Source organism: Thamnophis sirtalis, unplaced genomic scaffold (assembly GCF_051295495.1).
Source record: "Thamnophis sirtalis isolate CommonGarterSnake01/CBP01778 unplaced genomic scaffold, rThaSir2_p1.2 scaffold_1, whole genome shotgun sequence".
NCBI lineage: Eukaryota > Metazoa > Chordata > Lepidosauria > Squamata > Natricidae > Thamnophis > Thamnophis sirtalis.
The window spans coordinates 69,381,559-69,406,918 of record NW_028261381.1 but is presented as its reverse complement, the minus strand read 5'-3'; the positions used below and the strand labels follow the sequence as shown (position 1 = coordinate 69,406,918).

General features: G+C 39.3%; 1 protein-coding gene across 1 annotated transcript in view; it reads left to right on the top strand.

Moving 5' to 3' along the window:
• Nucleotides 1–21,768, top strand: part of LOC148049532 (acyl-CoA (8-3)-desaturase-like) — a 29,405-nt gene extending 7,637 nt beyond the window's left edge. The window contains exons 5-12 of the mRNA XM_087715224.1: nt 7,995–8,123; nt 9,689–9,749; nt 11,727–11,800; nt 12,821–12,918; nt 14,001–14,097; nt 20,184–20,263; nt 20,384–20,509; nt 21,445–21,768. Of these exons, the coding sequence (XP_087571350.1) occupies nt 7,995–8,123; nt 9,689–9,749; nt 11,727–11,800; nt 12,821–12,918; nt 14,001–14,097; nt 20,184–20,263; nt 20,384–20,509; nt 21,445–21,556 (777 nt within the window). The 3' untranslated portion in view covers nt 21,557–21,768. The remainder of the gene's footprint in view (nt 1–7,994; nt 8,124–9,688; nt 9,750–11,726; nt 11,801–12,820; nt 12,919–14,000; nt 14,098–20,183; nt 20,264–20,383; nt 20,510–21,444) is intronic.
• The last annotated feature ends 3,592 nt before the right edge of the window (nt 21,769–25,360 follow it).

Sequence of the window (25,360 nt, the reverse complement as noted above, 5' to 3'; positions counted from 1 at the left end):
AGTTTTGTATATTTAGATCCTAATACTGTCCATCCAACCAAAAGTGCTGTATATGTATATTCCAAGGTTGCCTATATTGTAAAATTTGCTCTAATTATTAGCTTTCAGTATTTAATACTTGACTATAGTTAAGCATGATAGTTCCAGATTCTAAAAACTGAATTCTGCCTCATTAATTAGAAATTGGATTTCCTGTAAAGATATTCTCAGAATCAAAGAACTCCATAGAAATGTTGTAAAGAATGAATTTATTTTCTGAAAATATTTTCCCAATGTTTAAACTGGAATTTTTCTCAGAATATAAATGTAACTGTTAATAATATAAATTTTGAAAGCATTCACCTATTCCCCAAAAAGTAAGGTTTAATGATCTCCATCTATTGATATCTGAAGAAACACCCCTCCAACAATTTTATTTATATTACATGTTGTATTCTTTGGTGTATATACATACATACATTCATACATGGTCCTTCGGGATTGGGCGGCCTATAAATCGTACAAACAAACAAATAAACAAACAAACAAATAATACATACATACATACATACATACACACACACACACACATACACACATACACACATACCATATGTGTTTGTCAAATATTTAATGGATTCAGTGCAAATATGGAATTGATATTTAGTGATGGGTAACCCAATTTTTACCTATTAGTATCAATTCCGATTTGGATAATAGAATATTCTGTTATTTTGCATCATTACTAAAGTAACAGTATGAGATTTGGAAATAAACAATAAATGTGGGCATTTGTATTCAACTGAGTTATGTAGTACTCCATAGATATTTCTCTGTTGTTTAATAATACAAACCAAAAATGATTAAATATCAGTAATTACATTAATTATTAAATATTGATTGAAGTATTAATTAATGCAGACTTTAAAAAGCAAGGATGAACCTGGACATCCGTGTCTAGTTTGTCTAAATTATGGAAAAGTGGGAGAAAATGTCATTAAATTTTACTTTAGTAGTAGATATAATATTCTTAATCCACTTTAGAAATTCCAAGGGATTTTCAAATCTATTTAATACTAGCTGATAACCCGGCGTTCCCTGGATATTTATTTACAACCAATACTCCTTACCAGAGGGAGCCCCCTTATGGAGTACCGTGAAGCTGTTATCATGGCAACTGCACTGTGCTGTATAGTAGATGCCATTTTAAGGCACAACAGGCTGTATCTTATCAGAACTTGAATCCAAAATGCACACTACCACACTCAAAAGTACTGTGACTTGACACTATAGATATAATTCATTCCTTTTCATTTCAGCAGCCCAGGCGTTCCAGAGTGATGCTGGAATACACACAGAGAGACACAGACACAGACACACTGAGGGGGTATAGGGGTGTCTTACCCCCCCAGACTTTCCAGATAGAAAGTCATCTGTGTATTAAGTTTGGTTGAAATTGCTAAAGGTATTCCAGAGTTATGCTGGAACATACACACATACAGCCATAAAGATAGATAGATAGATAGATAGATAGATAGATAGATAGATAGATAGATAGATAGATAGATAGATAGATAGATTTATAGACAGACAGATAGACACCCAGACAGGCACGGCACAGGTCTGAGACTAAAAAGCTGTTTGATTATTTTCATCTAATTTCCATGTATTTTGGTGTGCTAAAAACAAATAAAAATTGTTTTCAAATTTATCAAAAAAAAATAATTTTTGGAATTTTTTCATTTTTAAAGTGTTTATTTTTTTTTTCTATCAAAGATTCTTTTATTACATTTTCCTTTTCCTTTATACAATCACTTAAATACTGTGCAGTTAAAAAAAAGAAACAATAAACAACTCATAACACTTCTATCCTACATACACCCTTCCTTCTACCCCTCCAACTTTCATTTCCCCCTTCCAACAATCCCCTCTTCTACTTCCCCTCCCCCTCAGCCATTCCTTTCTCCCCTTCCCACCATCTCACCCTCCTTACATTCCCTTCTCACTCCCTCTTAATTCCCCCCTCTTCTTTCCCTCTACACCTCGCTTCGGTGTATTTCTAGTATTCATTGGTCTATTTGTTTTGTACTAAAACAAAAGAAAAATAAAAGGAAAAGAACGAAGAAAAGAAAAAAAAGGAAAAAAAAGCAACAGTATCCAAGTGCATTCATTGTTCTGAAAATTGAGTCTATATTTCCACCCTCCCCCCCACCCCCTGAACCCCCCTACCTGACCCCCTTCTGACTTCCCAGGTCCCATTCCCGGCATCGTTCTTTATCAAGCAAAGTCTGGAGTATATTGAAACCAAATAGATTAGAAGTTACAAAATAATAATAATTAAAAAAATATAAATAAATAAAGAACAAAAAAGAAAAGAATAATAAAAAGAAAAAAAAGGGGGGGAAACCCCCCCCAAGAAAGAGAAGTCAATATACTCTCTAACATTAACCTCAGCTTCTCATTATTTTTAAAATCTTAAACAATATCTTTACCTGCTTCCGCATATAAATTCTATACCTCCCATCCTGCCTTTACCCGTGTCCGCATATATATTTTATCCTCATCCATTGCTCCTCTCATATTTACTCCACCCTCGTGTAGACCCTCCAGATAATCTTTCTTAACCTTGTATTCAAATAACAATTTATACAAAAATCAGCTTACATTCTGGATCAAGGTAATCTAATTGAACTTTCACTACCCTTCCATCTACCCCACGCCACCCGACTCCATTCATCCCAAACCACAATCCAAGAAAACTACGATCTCCACTCTCCTCGCCCCAAAGAATAGATCATGCGCAGTTTAAATTAAGATTCAAACAAGTCTTATATAAGTCCCATACAATATATGTCCAAATTCAGCACCACTTCTTTCAGTCTCAATATCTCTTCATCGTTATACAGCTTTGTCATTTTATACCAGACAGGAGTCCTGAAATTTTATTCAAATTAAAAATTTAAGAAGTATTTTAAAGGCATAGCTGGATCTTTATTCTTTACTCTTCTGCCCTTCTGGAAGGGGAAAGCCTTGTAGCCCTCCGCCTTGTAGCCACATGTCCCGCTACTTATCTTCTCCTGGAATTTTTTTATGTTATGGGTTTTTAACCAAATTTAAAGTCCAAATTACTATCAATTAATTCACATAAGTGCATTTAAGATATAAAATGCCAAAAAAACCTTAAAGGGTTTGTCCGGGTTATGTAAAAAAAAAAAAATAGCACTGTAAATCTGATGGTCAGCAATATATACATAAGCTATGCAAGTTTTAAGTCTGTGCTTTTAATGGTAGAAAGGGTTAATCTTTCCTGAAGAATCCAGTGGGAGGGAGACACAGGGCAGATAGCAGCATCTCCGGTCAGTGCAGGGGGTGTGGCCATCACTGTGACATCTCGTGTACAGACACAGAGCTGCTTTCTCCTGCATACTACACTTGGGCACCATTCCTCATCAGGTTCTTGGTTCTAGGCTGTTCACACTTTTTCATCGCAATTCATGTTAGCTCGTCATTAATTCGCCAGACAGTTTCTGTTTCATCTGTGGTGAATATACAGTGTTGAAGCAACAGCAGAATATTACTGACTTTGTGAAAAAAGTATACTTTGCATACTTTGAACTAAAAATTGGAGTCTAAGATAAAGTTTGGGTGCCTCATAAACTGTGCAAAGCTCGTTCAAGGGTAAGAAAAAATCTTTCCGTTATGGGATTCCTATGGTATGGTGAGAGCAAAAGAACCATAGTGATGACTGTTACTTTTGTTCATACGATACGAAAGGATTTAATTCCAAATGGAAGCATTCCCCAAAAGTAATGTCTTTTTCCCTTCTAAGATTAGATCTAACGCGATATATCTTCCAAAGGAATCTGTTTCAATTAATTCAGCTTTGATGTCTTTTCTTAAGTATACAACTATACCATTTTTCTTTTCCATAGCAGAAGCTACAAAATGTTGACCAAGTTTTGGGTTAATCAGATATTTTTGATCAGTTGATTTGATATGAGTTTCTTGCAAACAAATTATATCATTCTTAAACTGTTTAAGATAGTGAAATATTTTCTTTCTCTTCTGTGGAGAATTCAGTCCATTGACATTCCATGTTAGAATCTTAGTTGTCATCTTTGGTTACCTGAAGCTGTTTTAGAGCCTACTGCATGCCCTGTTTAACCTTTGGCCTAGCTCCTCCCATGGCTTCTGAGCTTGTTGCTGTAACTCCTTGATCAATGGCCGGTGATTGTTGAGTTTGTTGCCTTTTAGCTTGTTTCTCCATTCGTCTGGTAGTCATATGGCTAGGTCTTTGTTCCATAACACCTTGCGCTTCTAGGAGAGAGAGATGCTCCATCTTATCTGATAGTTGTGTAGTTTGCTGTCTGTCCTGTCCTTCTTGTGATCTTTCTCCAGGTCCAGATGATGCAGGATGTCCAACCTTCAAAATATTATGGTAAAAATCTCGAGCTTTCCATACGGAGTTGAGACAATATCTTTGCTTGTCAAATGTAAATATGATACAAAATGGTGCGTCCCATCTGTACTGTATCTGACGGTTTCTGAGTTCTTCCACTAAAAAAGCATAGTCTCTCCTGGCTCTTAGCATTTGAGGTGGTATTTCTTTCAAAACAGTCAAATCCTGGCCCCCAATTTGGAGCCTAGTATTATAAGACTTTTGTAATATTATATTTCTGAACTTTCTTGTAGTGAAATATATAACCACATCTCGGGGAAGTTGCTTCTGTTTTGCCACCCAAGAATTAACATGATAAACTTCATTGATCTGCCAGTCCCCGGTCTTCCCACCAGACAATCAAAAGCTTCTGAAAAAATCTGTTTCAAATTCTCCTGTTTATCCTCACGCAGCCCCCTTACTCTTAATGCCAGCTCCATCTGCCTGTACTGTATCATAATAATTTGTTTTTCAGCGTTTTCAACTTTTTCTTGCACCACCTCAGTTTTGGATGTCAAATTGGTATTAGCTTCGTTAAGATCCTCTAGACTATCTTCAATTCCAGAAACATGTTCTGTCAGTACAGTTACAAGTCCCAGCATATCATCTTTCATTTTAGCAATCCTAGTATCAATTTTATCATACAAGTCTGTCTTAAGTTCTTTTATCTCCTCTTTTATCTCCTCTCTAAAGTCTCTAAAAGTTTCCAAAAAAGTTATTTTGTTAGCAAATCTCCAGTAGGGGGCATAGAGGGTGGGGGCTGCGACTTTGTGCCAGGTATTGGGGATGTACTTCTAGGAGGGGGTTTCAGACCAGAAGTTAATTTTGAGGCCATTCCAAGTCTTATCTTCAAGCAATTAATCAAACTCTACTGGCCCGCTATGCAGCTACTTATTATTTAGCTCCGTAGGACTTTTCAGAAGGTTTTTTTTTAAAAAAGAATTGTAACGAAACAGCTCAGCATAATCAATGCCATTTTAGACCTCTATATTAGAAATATATATTAGCAAAGTTGATAAAAAAAGGTCTTGTAGAATCTTGTAGAGGTGAAACTAATTAATAAAAATCTGCTGGCCGGCTATAAAGCAGAGTGATGAGTCACTCACTTCCTTTGAAGTTTTATAGCTGTTCTTTGCAAGAAGATTAAGAAGGGGGAGCATTGTTACGGAGAATTCACAATCGCCATTTTAAAAGCTTTTTCAAATAGCCAAATTAACGAAGGAAGATCTTGTAAAAAAATGAAGCTAGGTTTAAATACGCAAATGAGGTTCTCAGATACGGGCTCTGCTTGTATTAAAATCAAATAGTTCAAATATTGTTCTAAGTGGGGGGAATCTTACTTTGGGCTGTAAAAAAACAGCTGTAGATTTCGGCACGGAGATGATTCAGCCTCGGCTGGCCCTCCCTCTCTTCGCAGACATAAAAGCTGCAAAGATCAAAAAGGCACTTTGCCAGCTGGATCTCTCTCCTCCCCTTCTTGCCTGAAGGGTAAGGTATCTGTCAGATGTCTAGACAGATAACGCGACCAGGAACTCAGGAGCAGCTCTGTTAAGCTGCTACCATCAGCAAGGAAGTCCCCAAATGGAAGCATTCTATTTCATACCCCAATCTTCACTCAGCAATTTGTCCCACCCACCCCCCCATGGCACAGATATACCAGTACCCAATCCCCCTGCTACCATGGAAGAGATACCTAGCTCCAATGAAGGTGAAGTCATACCTGAACCAGATGACAAATCAAGTTCTGACTTTGAAGATGATACAAGACCAAAATTGTTTTCTCAGGAGGAGATGAATGATTTGGTAAGAGACTTGAATCTTCCCAAAGATGCCACTGAGTTACTCGGATCAAGGCTGAAAAGCAGGAATTTATTGTTGCCTGGAGTGTCATCTTCATGGTTCAGACATCATGAAAAGGAGTTCCTTACTTCGCCCAGGAAGACAAGTTGGTTTATTGCATCAATGTTGAAGGTCTGATGGGTCAAATTAAACTCCAATATGATTCAGAGCAATGGCGTCTTTTTATAGATTCTTCAAAAAGAAGTCCCAAAGCAGTTTTACTCCACAACTGTTTTTACACTTCCATACCTGTATGCCATTCCGTACACTTGAAGGAAACCTATGAGAACTTGGAATTGGTTCTTCATAAACTTAAATATGAAGACCATGGTTGGCAAATGTGCGGAGTCTTGTGCATGCTGCTCGGGCAACATGCTGGATATACCAAATACCCTTGTTTTCAAGTCTATGGGACAGTTGAGACTGACAAAATCACTGGACCAAGAAGAGTTGGCAGCCAAGGGTGCTAACAGTTGGTGAAACAAATGTCCTCCGAGAAACTTTGGTACCCTCCCATAAAGTTCTTCTACCACCTCTCCACATAAAATTGGGATTGATGAAGCAATTCGTAAAATCACTTCCAAGAGATGGAGCATGCTTCAAATACTTGGTCACCAAGTGTGCTCATCAGACCAAACATTAGAACGCTTATAGTTGATCAAGAGTTTGTCAATACCATGACGGATCCTCAAAGAGAAGGGTGGATTGCATTTAAAGAAATCGTACATAAATTTTTAGGCAATAACAAAGATCCTCGCTACAAAAAGATCATCGGAAGAATGCTGAAAGCATTTCAAGCTTTACGTTGCCTCTTGAGTTTGAAAGTGCATTTTCTCCAGTCCCACCTTGACTACTTTCCTAAAAATTGGGGAGCTCTGAGTGAGGAACAAGGTGAACGATTCCACCAAGACATTAAAGAGATGGAAAGGAGATACCAGGGAAAATGGAGCATTATAATGATGGCAGACTACTGTTGGATGCTTCAGAGAGACATTCCAGATGCTACTCACAAGCGTAAATGCACCAAGAGGAGCCTCACAAGGAAGAAGAATCAAGTTTAGTGTGTGTAGGTCAGCTCATTTCAGTTCAAAAAAGGATTTTCATGAAAATATTGTAATAAAACTTTGATTTTATGTCTATTTCCATTTATTTTGAGGTATTGCCTTATTTAACATAGTTACCTAAATTGTCAGGAAACATGATGACCTATGACAAAATGGAGGCCATTTTCGGATTCAGCGCACCAAAAAACATAAAGATTACGTGGAATAACCAAAACAGCTCTCAAAAAAATTTTTTTTTGCAGACCTGTGTAATGAACATGAACTGTTTGTGTATTTTATCAAAAGTTTTTCAGCATCTAATAACGAGATTACAAGTTGATTTTTATTTTAAGTCTATTATATCTACAGTAAATCCTAAATCATCTGTTGCATGCCTAGTTTTTTTTTCTCCCTGCTTGAACATTCTTAATAACAAATGGTATCATTTTGCTATAATCTATTTCCTAACACTGCTATTAAAATCTTTCTATCAACATTATCAGTGAAATTAGAGGAGCATATCAGGCGTTATTTTCACTTGCTTTTGTCTGGTTAAATGCTAGTGATAAAGTCCAATTAGTGTTAAGTCTGATTAAATGCCAGTGACAAAGGTAGGAAAATACTGGACGCAAAGTTAATAGGGACTGTACTCTTTTAAAAGAACCTGAATGCTTTCTTTTACTCTTCCTCTACAGGGGCTTTCAGCTAATTGGTGGTCTTTGCACCACTCCCAGCATCATGCTAAACCCAACTGTTTTGAGAAGGACCCAGATGTTTCATTTCATCCCTATATTTTGTCATTAGGGGAAACTCTTTCTTTGGAGGTAAGAAGCAACTGCTTAGAAGACAACAGATTTTATGGAACCCTGGCCATTCTCCTTTCAGATCAGCATTCAGAACAGCAACTGTTAAGCCATTTCATTGTCAATTTGTTAGAGTTGAGCACAGTCTAATTCTTCTGGGTTTATTATTTATATTTATTAGCAGCATTTGATAAAACAGATCTCATTGAGATAGTAGATTAGTAGGGTTGGACAAAATGTTCTCCCAAGGTAGCCATAACAAAAGTGTATTTCTCTATTTGGACCAAAGGTGGTAGTCAGCCAGTTCTGACAGGTTCTGGAGAACCAACAGTGGAAATCTTGAGAGTGGGGAGGAATGGGGATTTTGCAGTATCCTTCTCCTGCCATGCCCACAAAGCCACGCCCACAGAACTGGTAGTAAAAAAGTTTGAATCCCACCACTGATAAAGGACCCCTCCTTTCTAAGGCTAGGTGGCATTGTCCAAGGAGAGACTTGAACTCACAATCTTGCAGTTTCCAGCCTGATGCCTTAAAACTGGTTCTCCTGTGGTGGCTCATAGCTATAGATGAATATTATGAACTGGATTATTGAGGGAATTATCTCACTGGATTGACTGAACAATCATGTACAAAAGGATTCTGAGGAAAGCAGCAAGTTTTTATGGCCATGTGAGCGCAATCCTAAGAAGGTGTGTTAGGGAGGCAAAGTAAGAGATTGTCTTCCTGTCCAAAAATCCTGGCAGCTCAGATAGGAATAGGATAGATTAAAAGATGGAGGGTGGAATGGAGTTTAAGCATCTATTTGTTTGTCCCCTTTTGCTCTTTCTCTGGTTCATGTTATGGATTGGACTGACTATTGTGTGGATTATCTCAGTGGATTGTTTCGGATTTGTTAAGCATATTTTATCTTGGCAGAAGTATAGAATTACTTATGCCTCACAAGCAGAAATACTGGTAGAAAATGTTCTATCTCTGATGGTTGTGAGGTTCTGAGGATGTGGCAGTCAGTAAAAATATCAAAATGAAGAAGCTGCCTATTTAGCTGAGATTCTGGATTCCCTTTTTATTGTTAATTCACCCCTACCGAAACCAGTTGGGACATTAATTTTGGCGGCTATAGGATGGTGTGGCTGAAGAGCTGATATTGGGACAATGGAACACTTTGAACCCATCAGATCCACGTCCATCAGTAATGCTTTCCTTTGGGAAAACTAATGGGAAGATTAGTAAAGGTTTATCTAGTGTTTCTGCTACCAAAAGGGACAGCTTCCTTTCCTGACTAAGAAATCTAAATTTAAGACTGTTCTTTCTGTATTTCTATTGCAGGGCTTAATTTTAAAAGCTATCTCGCTCTGCCATGTGTTTCTACACCTGGAAAATTTGAAAATAAAGACTGCAATCTATTCTAACTTCCACAATTACAGTTTATTATTGTGACAGCTATGTACATCTCACTTTTTTTTGTTTTTTTCCTGCCCGAGAATTTATTTCACACAGCAGATGAAAAGGATGTTATAGAAATGGAGCCTTAAATTATAATTATCTTTTGAAAGTTATTTGCTTTTTTCATGCCTTATCTTTTACAGTTGGGTTTGCAGAAAAAGAAATACATGCCTTATAACTATCAGCACAAGTATTTTTCCTTCAGTGAGTATCTTCTCTCCTCCTACCTCCTGTTAAACTCCAAATGAACTTTTTCTTCTGTTAAAAAAAACAACATCCTCTTTGGCTCTTTGGACTCTTATCTTTTCCACCATGAGCTCATGGGCAGATTATATATATGCATTCTACATAATCCCCAGCACAGTTTAGATTAATAACAACTCTTATTAATATAAATGATAATGATAAGATAAAGAGGAGGAGGGAAGAAGAAGAGCAGTGGTAGCAACTACAGAACATTGCAGAGAATGAGGAGGAATTCTTTCCTTTTTCAGACCACACAGATTCCCATGAGTTTAATATACATATTTAAGCTGGCATCCCAATTCTAAGTCGATACCTTCAAAAACAGGCTATGCCTAAACAATGCAAAGAGAGAAATGGCAAGCTGGAGAGGGTACTGCTCTTTCTCATGCAACTGCTCAATTATTTGATGCTCTATAGACACAACTAAGGAGCATCCATAAATCAAATTACAGTGGAAGAAAATTGCCATGGAAGAGAGACAGGAACATAATGGAGAATATAGTCCAACCTCTTTACCAGCAGTTGTTTTTGTTTTTGAAACAGCTTTATTCATAGGATCATAAATGGTGCCTGCTGGATCTAACGCCTGGCCCATCAAGTTCAGCAGTCCATTCTTACAATAACCAACCAAGGAAATCTACTGGTCTTCCTTCAGGTGGCCTTCAGAAGCTACCACACTGCCATCCAAGCTAATAGCCATTGAATCTTATGAATTCCATGAGCTCCATCCTTTCTGGAAGCCAGTCAAGCTGGTGGGCACCACAACTAACTGCTTACAGCAGGTCAGAGGGAACCTCTGTCATAAGTATTTTTTAAACTGTCTTCAATTAGATTGAGTGTTGAGTCTGAGTCTCAAGAACCACAAAAGAATTGGACTCTGAACAAGGTTTTTTTATTGAAAAAAACATATCTTCCTATAAGGGTTACAGAGATATTTTATTTTGAAAGAAACCCAAGATTTAAAAGCAAAACATGTAACTTACAGGTGTAAGCGTGTTTTCTATTGCCTCTACTTCATATTTTATTCTATTGCTAGTTCTATATTGTTACATTAATTACAATTATTATAATGGTTACAATTATTATAGTCTATTAGAATATTGTATTCTGTGGTACTATTATATAATAATGTTTTCTTCTTACAAACACTGTTCTCCCTTAATTCCTGTGTCTGGAATATCTTCTCCTTTTCTTCTCTGCTGTTGGTCAGCAAGCAAAGTATTTGCAACTTTCCCTGTTGTGCCTCTATGCTTCTTTTCCTCTGGACTATTAACCCCTCCCCTCTTTTGAAGGAAAATGCCTTTTATTCAGGTGATTCCAATAGAAGAAAATATTTGTAGTTGGAGTGGAACTGTGGGGTCCTTAGTGCTCCTTGAGGTAGTTTTCTTGCAGACTTTTAATTACCCAATTAGGTAACATCATCGGTGCTAGAAGGTAGTGGGGTTTGCTCTCTTTATATATACTAGTATCTTGCCCTGTCTCTAGTTTTAGGTTTTATATTGTTGTAAGTCACCCAAAGTTGTATTTTACAAGATGGGCAGGTTTACATGATGTCTCTTATGAATAATATATAAACACTTGAAAGCTGGTCTCACTGGATTTACCAGGGCTTTCCTCTAAACAAATCTGAATAGATTAAGATAGTATTGTCTATTTATTACAAGGAATAACAGAGCTTCCTTTAGCTCATTCAGGTGTATTTTAATCAAGGGGTTCTAATAGAGCCAGCACAAATAGTATGAGTGGCACAATTCAGGCAGTCTCTGCCACATACAAGTTTTGGAATTGATTTATTTTTGATGATGAGATTGGCAAGTACAATTATAATTATTAAATAAAATGGTAAATACAGAACATTTGAGGAACGTGGTTGATGCTTCTTTTATGTTTAGAAAGGATACTTAATGGCTATATGCATCTTGTTTCCTTCTACAGCATTGCCTCTGATTGTAGTGCCTACTTTTCAAGTTTACTCATTGTTCTTTATATTCCAACGCAAGCTCTGGAGGGTGAGTACACAAATAATCCATACCAAATATTAAATAATACAATACTGAGACACCCCTCCCTCCATGGTATGTTTCTAGGTTTAGAATTTTATTTCCTGAAGAGGATTTGAAAAGACTAAACCATTTTAAGCGCTTATAAAAATTTTCATGGGGATATTGTTAATGGGAAAGTCAATGCCACCCAATTCCAAAGTGCTTCCAGATGAATTATTGCTGGCTATCAAAAGGCCTTTTATGAAGAAGGCATTCAATTTTTGCCTGGGAAAACAAATGTAGAAGGCAGGATGGGGAAACCTTGGAGGCAACTGGACAATAACATTGATTGAACTAAGAATGGAAAAGAATTACAATCCAGTTTTCTCAAGTAGAGATTATGAAGGATTTGATCAAAAAATGATTTATGGTGGCTTGAATACAACTATAAAGTTATGGTTCATCTTTTTAAAAAAAAATTAGAGGGATTGGAAATGGGTTTGGACTTATTCTTTTCTAATATAGAAGATGGGAGACAAGACTTTTCCAGCCTTGTTTAAAATGGGAATTTGCCATGTACTATTGTCAAGTGCTCTAATTAAAAATGGCTGAAATTTTGTGGGATAATCAAAGCTAATAATATTTCTACATTCTCACCTGATATCATATAAACATGTCAGTTATTGAAAATAATGCTTTTTTGAGCTGACATGACATCAACAGTGGTGTTTACAACACACTTGTTGTAAGTGCTTATTAAAGACCCGTTTCAATTGTGAATGTTGTGCATTTTTAATTTTTGGTATTGTCTTATTTATTCCCCTTTCCCTATTTTATTGTGAGCCGCCCGGAGTCCTTCGGGAGTGGGCAGCATACAAAAGTAATAAACAACAAACAACAACACTGGTTCTGTCAAAATGGGCCATAAACAGAGCAGAGTTTCCAGAAGATATACATCTGGATCTCAGTAAGATTCCATGTAGGGTGTCTACTTGGAGCAAGGAAAGATGCTATTCTAATCTCAATTTCTTCTCTTCTTTTCTACAGGAAATGGCATGGATTCTGGCATATTTTATCCGATTCTTTATTGCCTTCAACCCCATATTTGGATTCAAGGGTGTTTTGGGATACCTCCTTCTTTTGAAGTACTGTTCATCATATGTACTATTTTCTTTGTGTTTGACTATCCCTTCCCAGACCCTGACTATTCTCTAGATCAACGATGGCGAATCTTTTTTGGCTCGTGTGCCATGGGGGGGGGGGAAATGCAGGGGGGGTCATGCATGGGCGTGCTACACCCATAATGTAATGCGCGACCCCCCTTTGCGCATGCACGCAAGAGAGGTGCTAACCCTACTTCCAGTTTGCTCATAGGGTGGTTTTTAGTCCTTCGGAGGCTTCAGGGGAGCCTCCTGAAGGTCCCTGAAGCCTCGGGAGGGCTTAAACCAACCCTCCGAACAAACCGGAAGTGACTTCTGGTTTGCTTGTAGGGTCCTTTTTAGTCCTCTGGAGGCTTCAGGGAAGCCTCCTGAAAGTCCCTGAAGTCTTGAAGGGCTTAAACCGACCCTATGAGCAAATAAGAAGTCTGTTCCTGAACGTCCTGTTTGCCCATAGGGCCGTTTTTTTGTGTTCCGGAGGCTTCAGGGAAGCTCCTGAAGCCTCCGGAGGGCTTCTGGTGGGGGAGAAGGCTCTTTTTGCCCTCCCCAGGCTCCTACAAAGCCTCTGGAGCCTGGGGAGGGTAAAAATGGCTTTAAAAAGGGCTGAACTCGCCTGCCCTGACAAATGACTACGCGTGCCACCTGTGGCATGTGTGCCATAGGCCCGCCATCCCGGCTCTAGATTATCCTTTTTCTAACTTCTATATGTGTGGCCTTCAATTCTACCATTGCCATTATAATAACTATCTGGGATATAGCCAAGCCACTCCATTTGGGATCAGTTTCCAAGATATCTGCTCAACCTTCCAAATTTGTCCACTAACTCAGAAGGTTTGGGGGTCCTAATCTTTGGTTTGAATCTGACTCATTATCACTGGAGGAGTGTTAGAAATGTATTGATTTCCATAGAAAGGCATCATTAGGTCTAGTAAATGACTTGCATTCTAAGCCTAACAAACAAACGAATAAATTTGTCACACTATTCTACTTAAAGGCTTAAAAGATTGTTTGTGTAGATATAGTTTCACTTTGCCTAATTTGCCTGACTTTGCCTCATTTCTGTCTTTCAGTGTTCTTGAGAGTATTATATTTACATGGATATCACAGACAAGTCATCTTCCTATGCCCATCGATCATGATAAAAACATGGATTGGTTCTCTACACAGGTAAGAGAGATCCGAGAGATAAAATTGATGGCTGTATATGATTAAACTTTAGCTTGTCTGCATAATTTTATTATATGACAATAATTCACAGATCCATAATAATCAATTATCATTTCCACGTGTGAAAACTGAATTACTTTTTGGATGTTATTTTTACCTATTATTATTTCTTTTAGCTTGCTTTTCCTATGATAGAAAAGTTTGAAGGGTGTTTAGAAATGCTATAGATTATGATTGCCCTTGCTTTTGTTTGGACTTTATAAAAATGGAAATGAGATGAGTAGAACAAATATTCTTTGGCCTCATTTTAAGATAATAGTACTAACTGAAAGAGAAACTGGCCAGTTCAGGAAAATTTTCCATTCCAAGCATCTGGTTTTCATCCAGATCAGGATATTCTCCCCTCCCCCCAAGTTTTATTTATTTTATTTATATTACATTCAATCCAATTTTTATTAAACAGTCGATTGTCTGGGTGCAATCACATTTAAACAATCATAATATTCATCTTTGTTGTCACATTTATCTCCACTATTACAACATAATAGTAATATTGTAATAACATAGTGATACAATAACAGTAATACTTGGCATCATGTACTTTAAGAACCCTTCTCTTTAAACTTCATCTTTTAATATCTCTTCTTCTCTAACTTCTGTCTATCTTAAGGTGGCCAGATTTTAACACAGGGGAGCTGACGATAGTTTGAGCGGCCGCGGCTGGCGCAAACTACCGTCAGTCGCCCCGAGCTCATCAAAACAAGTCCAGGGAGAGTAGGTGTTGGGCTGGAAGGCTTCTGGTGGCTCCCGGGCAGCGATGCCACTGCTATCCGCTCACCGTATCTTCCCGCCCGGATGCCCGAAGCCTTCCAGCCCACCCGGGGCAAGTCACCTGCGGTGCAGCCGGTGGTGGACAGGAGGGCTTCAGGCCGCTCCTGGGTGGCGGGTGTCCAGGCAGGAAGAGCCGGCAGGGGTGGCGGTGGCATCTTTGCGGCGGAGCAGAGGCAGCCTCCAGCGCCAGCAGCAGGGCAGCCTCAATCGGGCGGTGAGGCAAGCTGCGTACGTGAGGCTGCTCGGCCAGCCTGTCCCGCAACTCTTGTTAGTGCTTGGCAACACGCTGCTGCCATGCAGCCTCCAGCCCCACAGGCCATCCTCCTGGCACACAGCCACTATCATCCTGCAATTCCTTGGCGGTGTCGGTGGCAGCGGTGGCCGCGAGATCTCCTCCTCAGCCACCGCCATCTTGGCTCCCCCTCCCTCCGAGCCCTTTCCCTCCGGCTTCCCTCAGGCCTCGCCTTGCTCTTCCCTCGCCCTCGCACAGTGGGTCCTGTCTGCAATGCCGATGCCCTTTCGTCCACTCACCCATGAAAATCGGGACTTTTTAAAAACGTTGCAGGACGCGGGACAAATTGTGAAAAATCGTGACTGTCCCACGAAAAGCGGGACATCTGGTAACCTTAGTCTATCTTATCTAGCAGTTAATAACATATAAGATTAAATATATCATATGTCAGAAAACAAAAATAAGGAAATAAAAAGAAAAAAAGAAAATAGAGAGAGGAGGGAGATATAGGGAAGAGTAACTCAAAAATAACAACAGAGAAGAAAATCATCCCTTCATCACCTCCTTGCCTGCTTCAACTTTATAATTGCTATGCCTTAAAGAAAAGAAAGGAAAAGGAAAGGCAAGTCCAAACAGCAATAAAGAGAAGGAAAAAAAATAATCTAACCATTATCTATTGCTCACCTTGATACTTTAATTGTTATGCTTTTTTTTTTGGCCTGCCTCCCATATTCCTCCCTTACATCTCCAATCTTTATAGCTACTTCTTGGAAGTTTGGTCTAAATATTCCTGCCATCTCCACCCTTTTCGCTGCTTAACTTCTAAGCTTTCTATCCCAGCCCCTTTCTTCCTTTCAATCATATCATTCAACTTTCTTAATACATTTTCCCCTGTTTTAATTCATCCACCACTATTATTTTTATTATTATCTCCTCTTTCTTTTTTCCCTTCTTCATTTCTTTTATTGGCTTTTCCCTTTCTTTTGTTAGCTCCTCATTAAAGAAAGACCCTATTCCCACAGAAAACACTGAGCCATGAAACCTGGGTAGGCATGTCTGGGGGGGGATGTCATGTGACTGGGTGGGAGTGATGTTGAGTTGGTCACACCCACCCAGGTTTTGTGGCTCCTGGTGTTTTCTTGACTCTCTTGCCCACAATCTGGCAGAGTCCCTGGTCGCCGCCTGGAACCCAGTGGCGACTGGGGCCCTGGATCAGATTGCGCCTTTGCGGCCTCTCCGCGACAGTGGATCCAGGAGGGCTCCTTGGTTTACTGAGAAACTCCGGGAGAAGAAGCGCCAAAAGAGACGCCTAGAGCGACATTGGAGGACTAGTAACTCCGAATCTGACTGAACACTGCTAAGAGCCTTTATTAGGACTTATCTCGTGGTGATATGGGCGGCAAAATGTGCAAATTTTCCGCTCTCATTGCATCTGCGGAATCACGCCCAGCTGCCCTGTTTAGGATAACCCGTTCCCTCCTGAATGGGGGGGGGGAATGGGAGATGCCTTGCAGGGTCGAGCTGAGGAGTTTGCTCAGTTTCTGTCGGACAAAATCACTCAGATTCGGACAGACCTGGACTCCATTTGGACAGAACCAGCCGAGATGCTGAGGGAGAGTCTTGCTCAGACTTTCTGGAATGAGTTCCAGCTTGTCACCCCTGATGAAGTGGACAAGGCCATGGGAGCGATGAGTGCCTCCACCTGTTTACTGGATCCGTGTCCCTCCTGGCTGGTCTCAACCAGCAGGGAGGTAACACGAGGCTGGCTCCAGAGAATTACGAATGCCTCCTTGATGGAGGGATCCTTTCCACGGCCTCTTAAGGAGGCGGTGGTGAGAACTCTCCTCAAGAAGTCTTCTCTGGACCCAGCTATTTTTAAAAGCTATCGTCCAGTCTCCAACCTCCCTTTTTTAGGGAAGGTTGTTGAGAAGGTGGTGGCCCTCCAACTCCGATGGACCTTGGATGAAGCAGATTATCTAGACCCTTTTCAGTCTGGTTTCAGGCCTGGTTACTCCACCGAAACCGCTTTGGTCGCACTGACTGATGATCTCTGGTGGGCCAGGGACAGAGGCCATTCCTCCGTCCTTATGCTCCTTGACCTCTCAGTGGCCTTCGATACCATCAACCATGGTATCCTTCTGCGACGGCTGGAAGAGGTGGTTCCATTTTATGGTGGTTCTCCTCTTACCTCTCCGACAGGTCGCAGTCGGTGTTGGTCGGAGGACAGAGGTCGACTTCTAGGTCCCTCAATTACGGGGTGCTGCAGGGGTCGGTCCTGCCCCCCCTCCTATTTAACATCTAGATGAAGCCACTGGGTGAGATCATCCACCGGCACGGGATTAAATACTACCAGTATGCGGACGATACTCAGTTGTATCTGTCCACCTGTGCCAACTCAGTGTGCCAGTACCTGGAAGCTGTTAGGGTCTGGATGGGAGTGAACAAACTCACACTCAATTCTGACAAGACCGAATGTCTGTGGATGTTGCCCCATAAGGACAGTCCATCTAGTCCGTCCTTAACCCTGGGGGAGAAAACTTGCACCCCTCAGAGAGGGTTCACAGTTTGGGGATCCTCCTGGACCTGCAGCTGACTTTGGAACACCATCTGTCGGCTGTGACCAGGGGGGGCTTTGCCCAGGTTCGCCTGGTGCACCAATTGCGGCCCTATTTGGACAGGGAGGCACTTCAGACAGTCACTCATGGCCTCATCATCTCAAGACTGGATTACTGTAATGCGCTCTACATGGGGCTGCCCCTGAAAAGTGTTCAGAGACTGCAATTAGTCCAGAATGCAGCCACGCGAGCGATACTGGGTGTGCCAAGGTACACCCACATCACACCTATCCTCCGCAATCTGCACTGGCTGCCCATTGGTCTCCGAACACGATTCAATGTGCTGGTTATCACCTTTAAAGCCCTACATGGCCTAGGATCTGGGTACCTATGAGACCGTCTTCTGCCACATACCTCCCTTAGACCGATAAGATCGCACAGGATGGGCCTTCTCCGGGTGCCTTCAGTGGGACAATGTCGGCTGGCGGCGCCTAGGAGTAGGGCCTTCTCTGTTGCCACTCCGGCCATATGGAATGAGCTGCCCCCAGAGATCCAGGCCATCCCCACTCTCATGGCCTTTCGCAAAGCCTTTAAAACCTGACTTTTCCGGCAGGTCTTCTGATTGGGTGTTTGTTGCGTTCCTTTTTTAACTTTGTGTGTCCTATTGTTTTTAAATTCTTTTAATTCCTTTTTCATTTCTGTAAGCCACCCGGAGTCCTTTGGGATTGGGCGGCATAGAAATTTAATAAATTCAATTCAATTCAATTCTTTTCTGTGGGAAACGGATCCTAATGGCTCTTTGAGGGTTTAAGATTGCCGACCCCTGTGCTACACCATGCTTCAAGACAAAATTTCATTTATTTATAATTAGAAATAAATATTTCACAATATATAATTACATATTGTTTTTGTGATTAATCACTATGCTTTAATTATGTTCAATTTATAGCAATAAAAATACATCCTGCATATCAGATATTTACATTATGGTTCATAACAGTAGCAAAATTACAGTTACATAGTAGCAATGAAATTAATTTTATGGTTGAGGGTCACCACAACATGAGGAACTGTATTAAAGGGTCATGGCATTAGGAAGATTGACAGGGAAAGATGTTAAAAGCTGAGATGTAGAATTCTTCTTTTACCTTTTAAGCAACCTCTATTATTCCCCAATTCCAGTTGCTCAATTATACAGCCAGAAGTGCCTGTATCCAATCAAAGAGCTACAGTGTTTACAGCTTACACTCTTTCCGCTCTCTTTCTTTGTAAACAAATTCCAGGTGCAGGGAATTTATCTAATGATAGTCTTGCAACACTATTTCCAATACACTGTTCAGGATTAATTTCTAATCCACACTTTCTTCCCTCTACTTTCTCACACTTTCCCCTCTGGGTTTTGCTCTGGCCAGAAGATGTCACTGTTGCACTGTTTCTCTTCTACTTCTCTTAGTTTCCTTTGTTTACACCATATTCTTTTAAAGTTCTGGAACCAAATTTTAATCCAAATAAGAGTTTATTAAATCCTTAGATGGCCACTCTGCTTTTCTTCTTTTAGCATTTACAGTATCCAAATAATCAAACAGTTAACATATCTTATTTTGGATCTCTTTCAGCTCTGTGCTTATCCGCCACTGTTTCAGGGGGTGGAGGCTTGACAAAACTACCACCTTCTTTTACAGCCCCATTGTTGATCAATTTTTTCTAGAAAGGGGCATTTCTGACAGAAGTTTTAAAAAAACCACAAATTTCTCACACAGCCACCACACTGTTCTTCTTCAATATCACTCCTGCACAAATTTTACTGTCCCGTTGCCCCATCTTTATGACTGCCCAAAAATGGCAGTTGTTCCTACTGTTGTTCAGGAGAGCTTGCTTTGCACCTAACGAGGAAATTGTAAGTTCCTCATGGTCAGCAAAGCGCCTTTCCTTCCTTCACTGTCCCCCCAGGATAGCTATAAGGTCTCCCGTCAGCATTTACTGGTTGGATTTCATGGGGCTCAGCAGAGCCTCACTATTTTCCAGCCGTTCTCACCATGATGTCAACTGTCCCAGGACTTTTTTTTTTTAAAAAAAAGGAGGCCTGTGACAACTTGGTTCAGTCTGGAATCAGTAAGGGGAAGATTTGAAAGTAATTGTTGAAAAGAAATGTTTCACAAAATGAAAAATAAGTATATTACAAGAATTATATTTTAATTCTCCATATTTTCAAAACTGTACTCTGGTGACTATCAGATTTGATAACAAATGAGTATTTAAACTCTACTATTAGGGTAATATAATTTAAGATTTCCAAAATTCAATATATTTGTCTAGAAATACTAGTTATATACTACCAATACATACAAACCAACCAACATTAAAATATAAATCATGGACAAATATAAATATATATTGTGGACATTTGCTTGATCTTCCTTCATTCACGATATGTCTGGACTAAAACCTGTCTTTCTCTCTTCTCCTAGCTTCAGTCAACGTGCAATGTGAATCAATCTTTTTTCAATGACTGGGTAACGGGGCACCTGAATTTTCAAATTGAGCACCAGTGAGTACTGATTTAGGGCAATGAGATTCTAAGCTATCAGTAAGAAATTGCTTCATAATTTGAATAAGGCAAAAAGATAGATAAGTATCACAAGTTTTTTGCCTTCCTTTCTGCCTATAGTCTCTTCCCTACAATGCCTCGGCACAACTTTTGGAAGGTGGCTCCTTTGGTGAAGTCCATGTGTGCTAAACATGGTATTGAATATCAGTCAAAACCTCTCTTCGCTGGCTTTGCTGACATTGTGTAGTAAGTATCAGACTATCAGGCCAGAAGAGGAGTTGGGGATCTAGGAAACATTCAAGATACAAAGGTTAGCCAAACAGATCAAATGAATGAAATCAAATGAAGGATCTCCATGGCTTTGCTCTCAAGAGTCGGGGAAAGGAGAACATGCAATTATATAGACATACTTATATACATGTGAATATGTCAACTGAACAAAAGATATCTGGTGTGCAAAGTATTAAACTGTTAATGAGAAGAAAGTTTTTGGATGTAGATCCTTTAAGAAAAAAAATAAGCCTAGTAGTAGAAAGAGAGAGATGCTAGTCATTAAGCATGTGTTCTATCACATGCATCTTTTATAAAATTAGTTAGTATTAAATAATTAGTTATCAGTTAACATCAAACAGGTAATGGCAAACTGTTTCTATATTGCTTGTATGAAAATTACACACCCAGATGGCCTCCTAAAGATAGGCAGACTCTGCCGTCTCCCTATCATCATGACTATGAAATTTGGGTGCTTAGATAAAGTACTACTTTATATAGATTTTATATAAGTCCATATAAAGCAGTGGTGAAATTCATTTTTTTTACTACCAGTTCTGTTGGCATGGCTTGGTGGGCATTGCAGGGGAAAGATACTGCAAAATCTCCATTCCCACCTCACTCTGGGTCAGCCAGAGGTTGTATTTTCTGGTTCTCTGAACTACTCAAAATTTCCACTACTGGTTCTCCAGAACCTGCTGGATTTCACCCCTAACATAAAGCATACTGTCAAGACATGTCAAATACCTAAAAGATAAGTATCACTCACTGAGAGATTTTTGTGCTACTCTTTCTGTCCTCAATTTACTGCACTTGAATTCACTTCTCGGCTTGAATCAGAGGCAGGATTTTTCTAATTAGGACTTAACTCTCATGGCAATGAAGAGAAACTTACTTTCTGTTTTTTTCAGTTCCTTGAAGATTGCGGGTGAAATCTGGTTCAAAGCATATCATCTTGAACAGAAAACACAAACTCCTAAAATCTGCCTTCAACAAGGGAAGAAGGATGAAGAGACAAGATAGATCTGAGATGGATCTTGAGAGGCTCCAGGCATAGAAAACCTAGAGTAATTTGTGAATGAAACAGAATGCAGGAGAGCCTTTTGGCATCAGCTCAACTTTTGGCATGTTTCCTAATGACTATTAGCATTGTAAGCAACACCTCCCCCCACCCCCTTTCCTGCTTCTGGGTCTTGGTGTATTATAAATAAAGTTTCTTAACACTTTTCATTGAATTGCTTTGTTTCTGCTTTTTACATTTGACCTCTGTTTTGCAATGGTTGTGAAAATAAACTTAATTGCTATTGCAGTGGATTTTGGATTATGATATGAGATTAAATTGCATCAGCAGATACAAAAAGCAGATAAGAAATCAATCCATATTTCTTCTATTTTGTTTTCAAATTTACTTGATGTTTCTCTGACCCAGGGCTTCCAATACTGGGAGAAATCTACTAATTCTTCCACATTCATTAATAATAAGAGAAATGAAAAGGTATCTTGCACCACCAAACAAATAACATCACCAAGATGACTATGCATGTTTATATATCTATCCTTTTCTTCATTCTAGGGGCTTCTTCTGGGACTGGGAGGGTGACAGAGCAGTTCTGGAGAACTGGTAGCAGAAATTTTGAGTAGTTTGGAGAACTGGTAAATACCACCTCTGACTGGCCCTGACCCCATCTATTCTCTGCCTGCCAAGTTCCAGCTTCCCCACTTCAGGGGAAGGTTACTGCAAAATCCCCATTTCCTCCCCATCAGTTGGGACTCAGGAGGCAGATAATAGATGGGGGTGGGGCCAGTCAGAGGTATTTACCAGTTCTCCAAAGTACTCAAAATTTCTGCTACCGGTTCTCCAGAACTGCTCAGAACCTGCTGAATACCCCCTCTGATTAAGGGCCATCTGGAGGTTCATCTGTCTCATCAGGGACACCTGAGTGGTACAAATGGGTATGGAGCCTTATTGGAACTGTTGAAAGGATTGTGTTATAGATTGGAGATAGATGATGTCATATCCCCCCCCTCTGTTGAGAGAAGGATATTCAATTTTGACATACATGGCCTCTTTGACCCCTCCTTTTAAACCAGTGGACATCTCTGTTCAAAATGTGGACTTTGCTGTCTTCAAAAGAGTTCCTTTGTCTTTCAAATCCATATAGACTGCTGAATCTAGTTATGATGAGTTTTTTTCCCTACGTTGTGCCCTAACTACTGTTTTACTCAATGATCAAGAGTCAGTCCCAATTTTGTTTGTAAGGTAAGGACTGACTAAAATAAAATAAATTTTCAAGGAATATATCTTTAAGTGTGCAAATGACACACACCACACTTGAGAGGTCAGAATTATAGTCACTTGGAACTATTTCAAAATCCTTCAGTTTCCATTTCAGTTTCTATTTCAGAATCTTTCAATTCATTGAAATCTACCCACTTTGAAAGTATTTTTTTTAAAAAGAAACCACCATTCTGGGAAAGCTTCATGCAAGGGGAAAGTAAAGTTGAGAATGAGAGAGAAGTAGGAAACTTTGGTGGAATAACAACCTCAGTAGCTTAAAAAAAGAAAACAGTTGTACAAATTCAGTTCACTTTTTCATAGGTAAATTTGACAGTGATATAATTCAACGTTACTATTTACTTCTCACGTCTCAAAATACTGCAAACTTTCATGAAAAAGCAAGATTTCTCAGATTTGGAGCTGCTCAAAAGAAAAACTAAATGCTTCTATTTCTCCCTGAAATCAGTGGAAGTTTAAAACATTGCATCTAACTTTGTTAGTGTACATTCTCATTGTACATGTTTTGCAGAGCAAGGAATAGACTATAATTTTTTTTGCAAAAACAATCAAAATTAGTAAAAAGTCAACAAATCAGCATATTGATTTTTTTTCATTTTTAATAGAAGTCAAGCATGTATATTTCTGATAAACTCGTGTTCTTTCTCCAATATTTTGCAATAAATTGCATTCTATTGCTTTTTATTTTCTTTAAAAAGTTATACGAGTAAATAAACTTAAATGAGTTATAAGTTATCTATTATTTGAACATAATTAAGACACAATAGATTTAATCTGGATTACTACTGTTGCAATTGCTAATTGCCTCATTCCATGGCTGTGCTAAATGCCTACATTTGACTAGGTGGAAGACTATACTGACATGAAACTTATTGCTCCCATAGGTGATCCTTCTTTGACCCCATTGCCTCTTTTGCTTCATGTTCCAAACATGTTTCAGTACTATTAGGCAGATCAGAACTAATGCTACAATAGACTATTTTTATTGGAACATAATAACAGACTCTTACAAGTTAGATTGTGCTTCTCCCTCTCTCTTTATTGTCATGTGAATCAGGGAGAGGCTTGTCCGAGAGATTTTTTAAAGTTTGCTGCTTGTTCAAGCCTCACCTCTCTGACCTTGGCAGCAGCTCTTCCTCCTGCCCTTCAAGGCCATTTCCTGTCCCCTTTCCATCACAGCAGCCACAAAGCCTCCTTCCAATGTACTGCTGACAAAGCCTGCGATTTAAAAAAATATATTTTGATGCTGCCCTCAGTTGTGTTGAAACAAAGGGGAAAACACTACTTTAACTCTGGTATGTGACTTGTAGCTGCTTCATCCTTGGGCTGCCGAACAAGCAGACGTAGCAGAAGGAAGATGATGCCAGAGCAAGTTTTTGCTGTAGCTAAGTGCAAATCAGGAAAAGTCCTGAGACAACACAAAATGGGAGATCCTATTATAGATTTCTATCTGCTTGCTGAGATGACCGAGAAAAATATTTGGCCTACAGAAATGTATTAAGAGACAAATCTTCCCTCATAAGGAATGTTAGTCACTTTCCTGGGAAACAATAAGCATATTTTCTTGATTGGGTAGAGATTTTAAAGAAGATAACCAAACAGAAATTAAATCCTAACATAATTATCAAAGGAGAGATAAGAAAACCCATGTGGAATTAATGGAACGATGGTGCCTCTAACCAGAAAAATGGAAATGTTTTCACTTCAGAGGGGATATGGCTCACAGGAGACATCCAGAGAAACCATACGACTTCCCTGTGGAAATAAGTAATTGTGAGAAATAAAACAATAATAATTAGAAAACATACTTTGAGAAAACTCACTTTTTGATATTTTTAAATAGGTGTCTGGGACAAACTTGGTTATTTTATTAAGGGTTTTCAATAAGGGCTGATTTTTAACCTATTAGAAAAGCTTTCCTGACAAGCCTCACTTGTTTCCAGACTTCCCTCTTTTCTGTTCTCCTTTCCTTTATAAACATCCCATTTGTTACCTTCCAGTGAAAGACAGGTAGGAAAATGGGAGTAAGATACTCAGTAACCATTGCCTGTAAATGTCTCTTATTCAGGGAGGTATTTATTTAATTATACTTCAAACGTTTAAGGTCTCCCAATGCAGAGAGAATGACTATTCCCAGGGATAGTGTGGAAGTCCTGAAGTCAGATTTTCATTCTCAAGACAGAGCAGTGAATTCTCTCAATTCTTTACCAGTACCAAACTATTGTTGGGTTATTGTCTATGAATCACCCATCTGCTGGTGCCACAAAGCAGATTTATAGAAAAGGAAGCTTTGAGAAGATTCATTGTGCATTGAGATTTAGAAACATTAATGATTGATTATATGCCATCAAATTGCTTTTGATTTCTAGGGAACATATAGATTTTCTCCATGATCCCTAAAAAAGACTTTCAGGTCTTCTAGGGATGCATTTATTGCCAATGAAATTGAGTCCATCCAACTTGATGTTGGTTATCCTCTTCTCTTTCCTTCCTTTTCCAGAGAGCTAGATCTTTGCATAATGTGTCCAAAA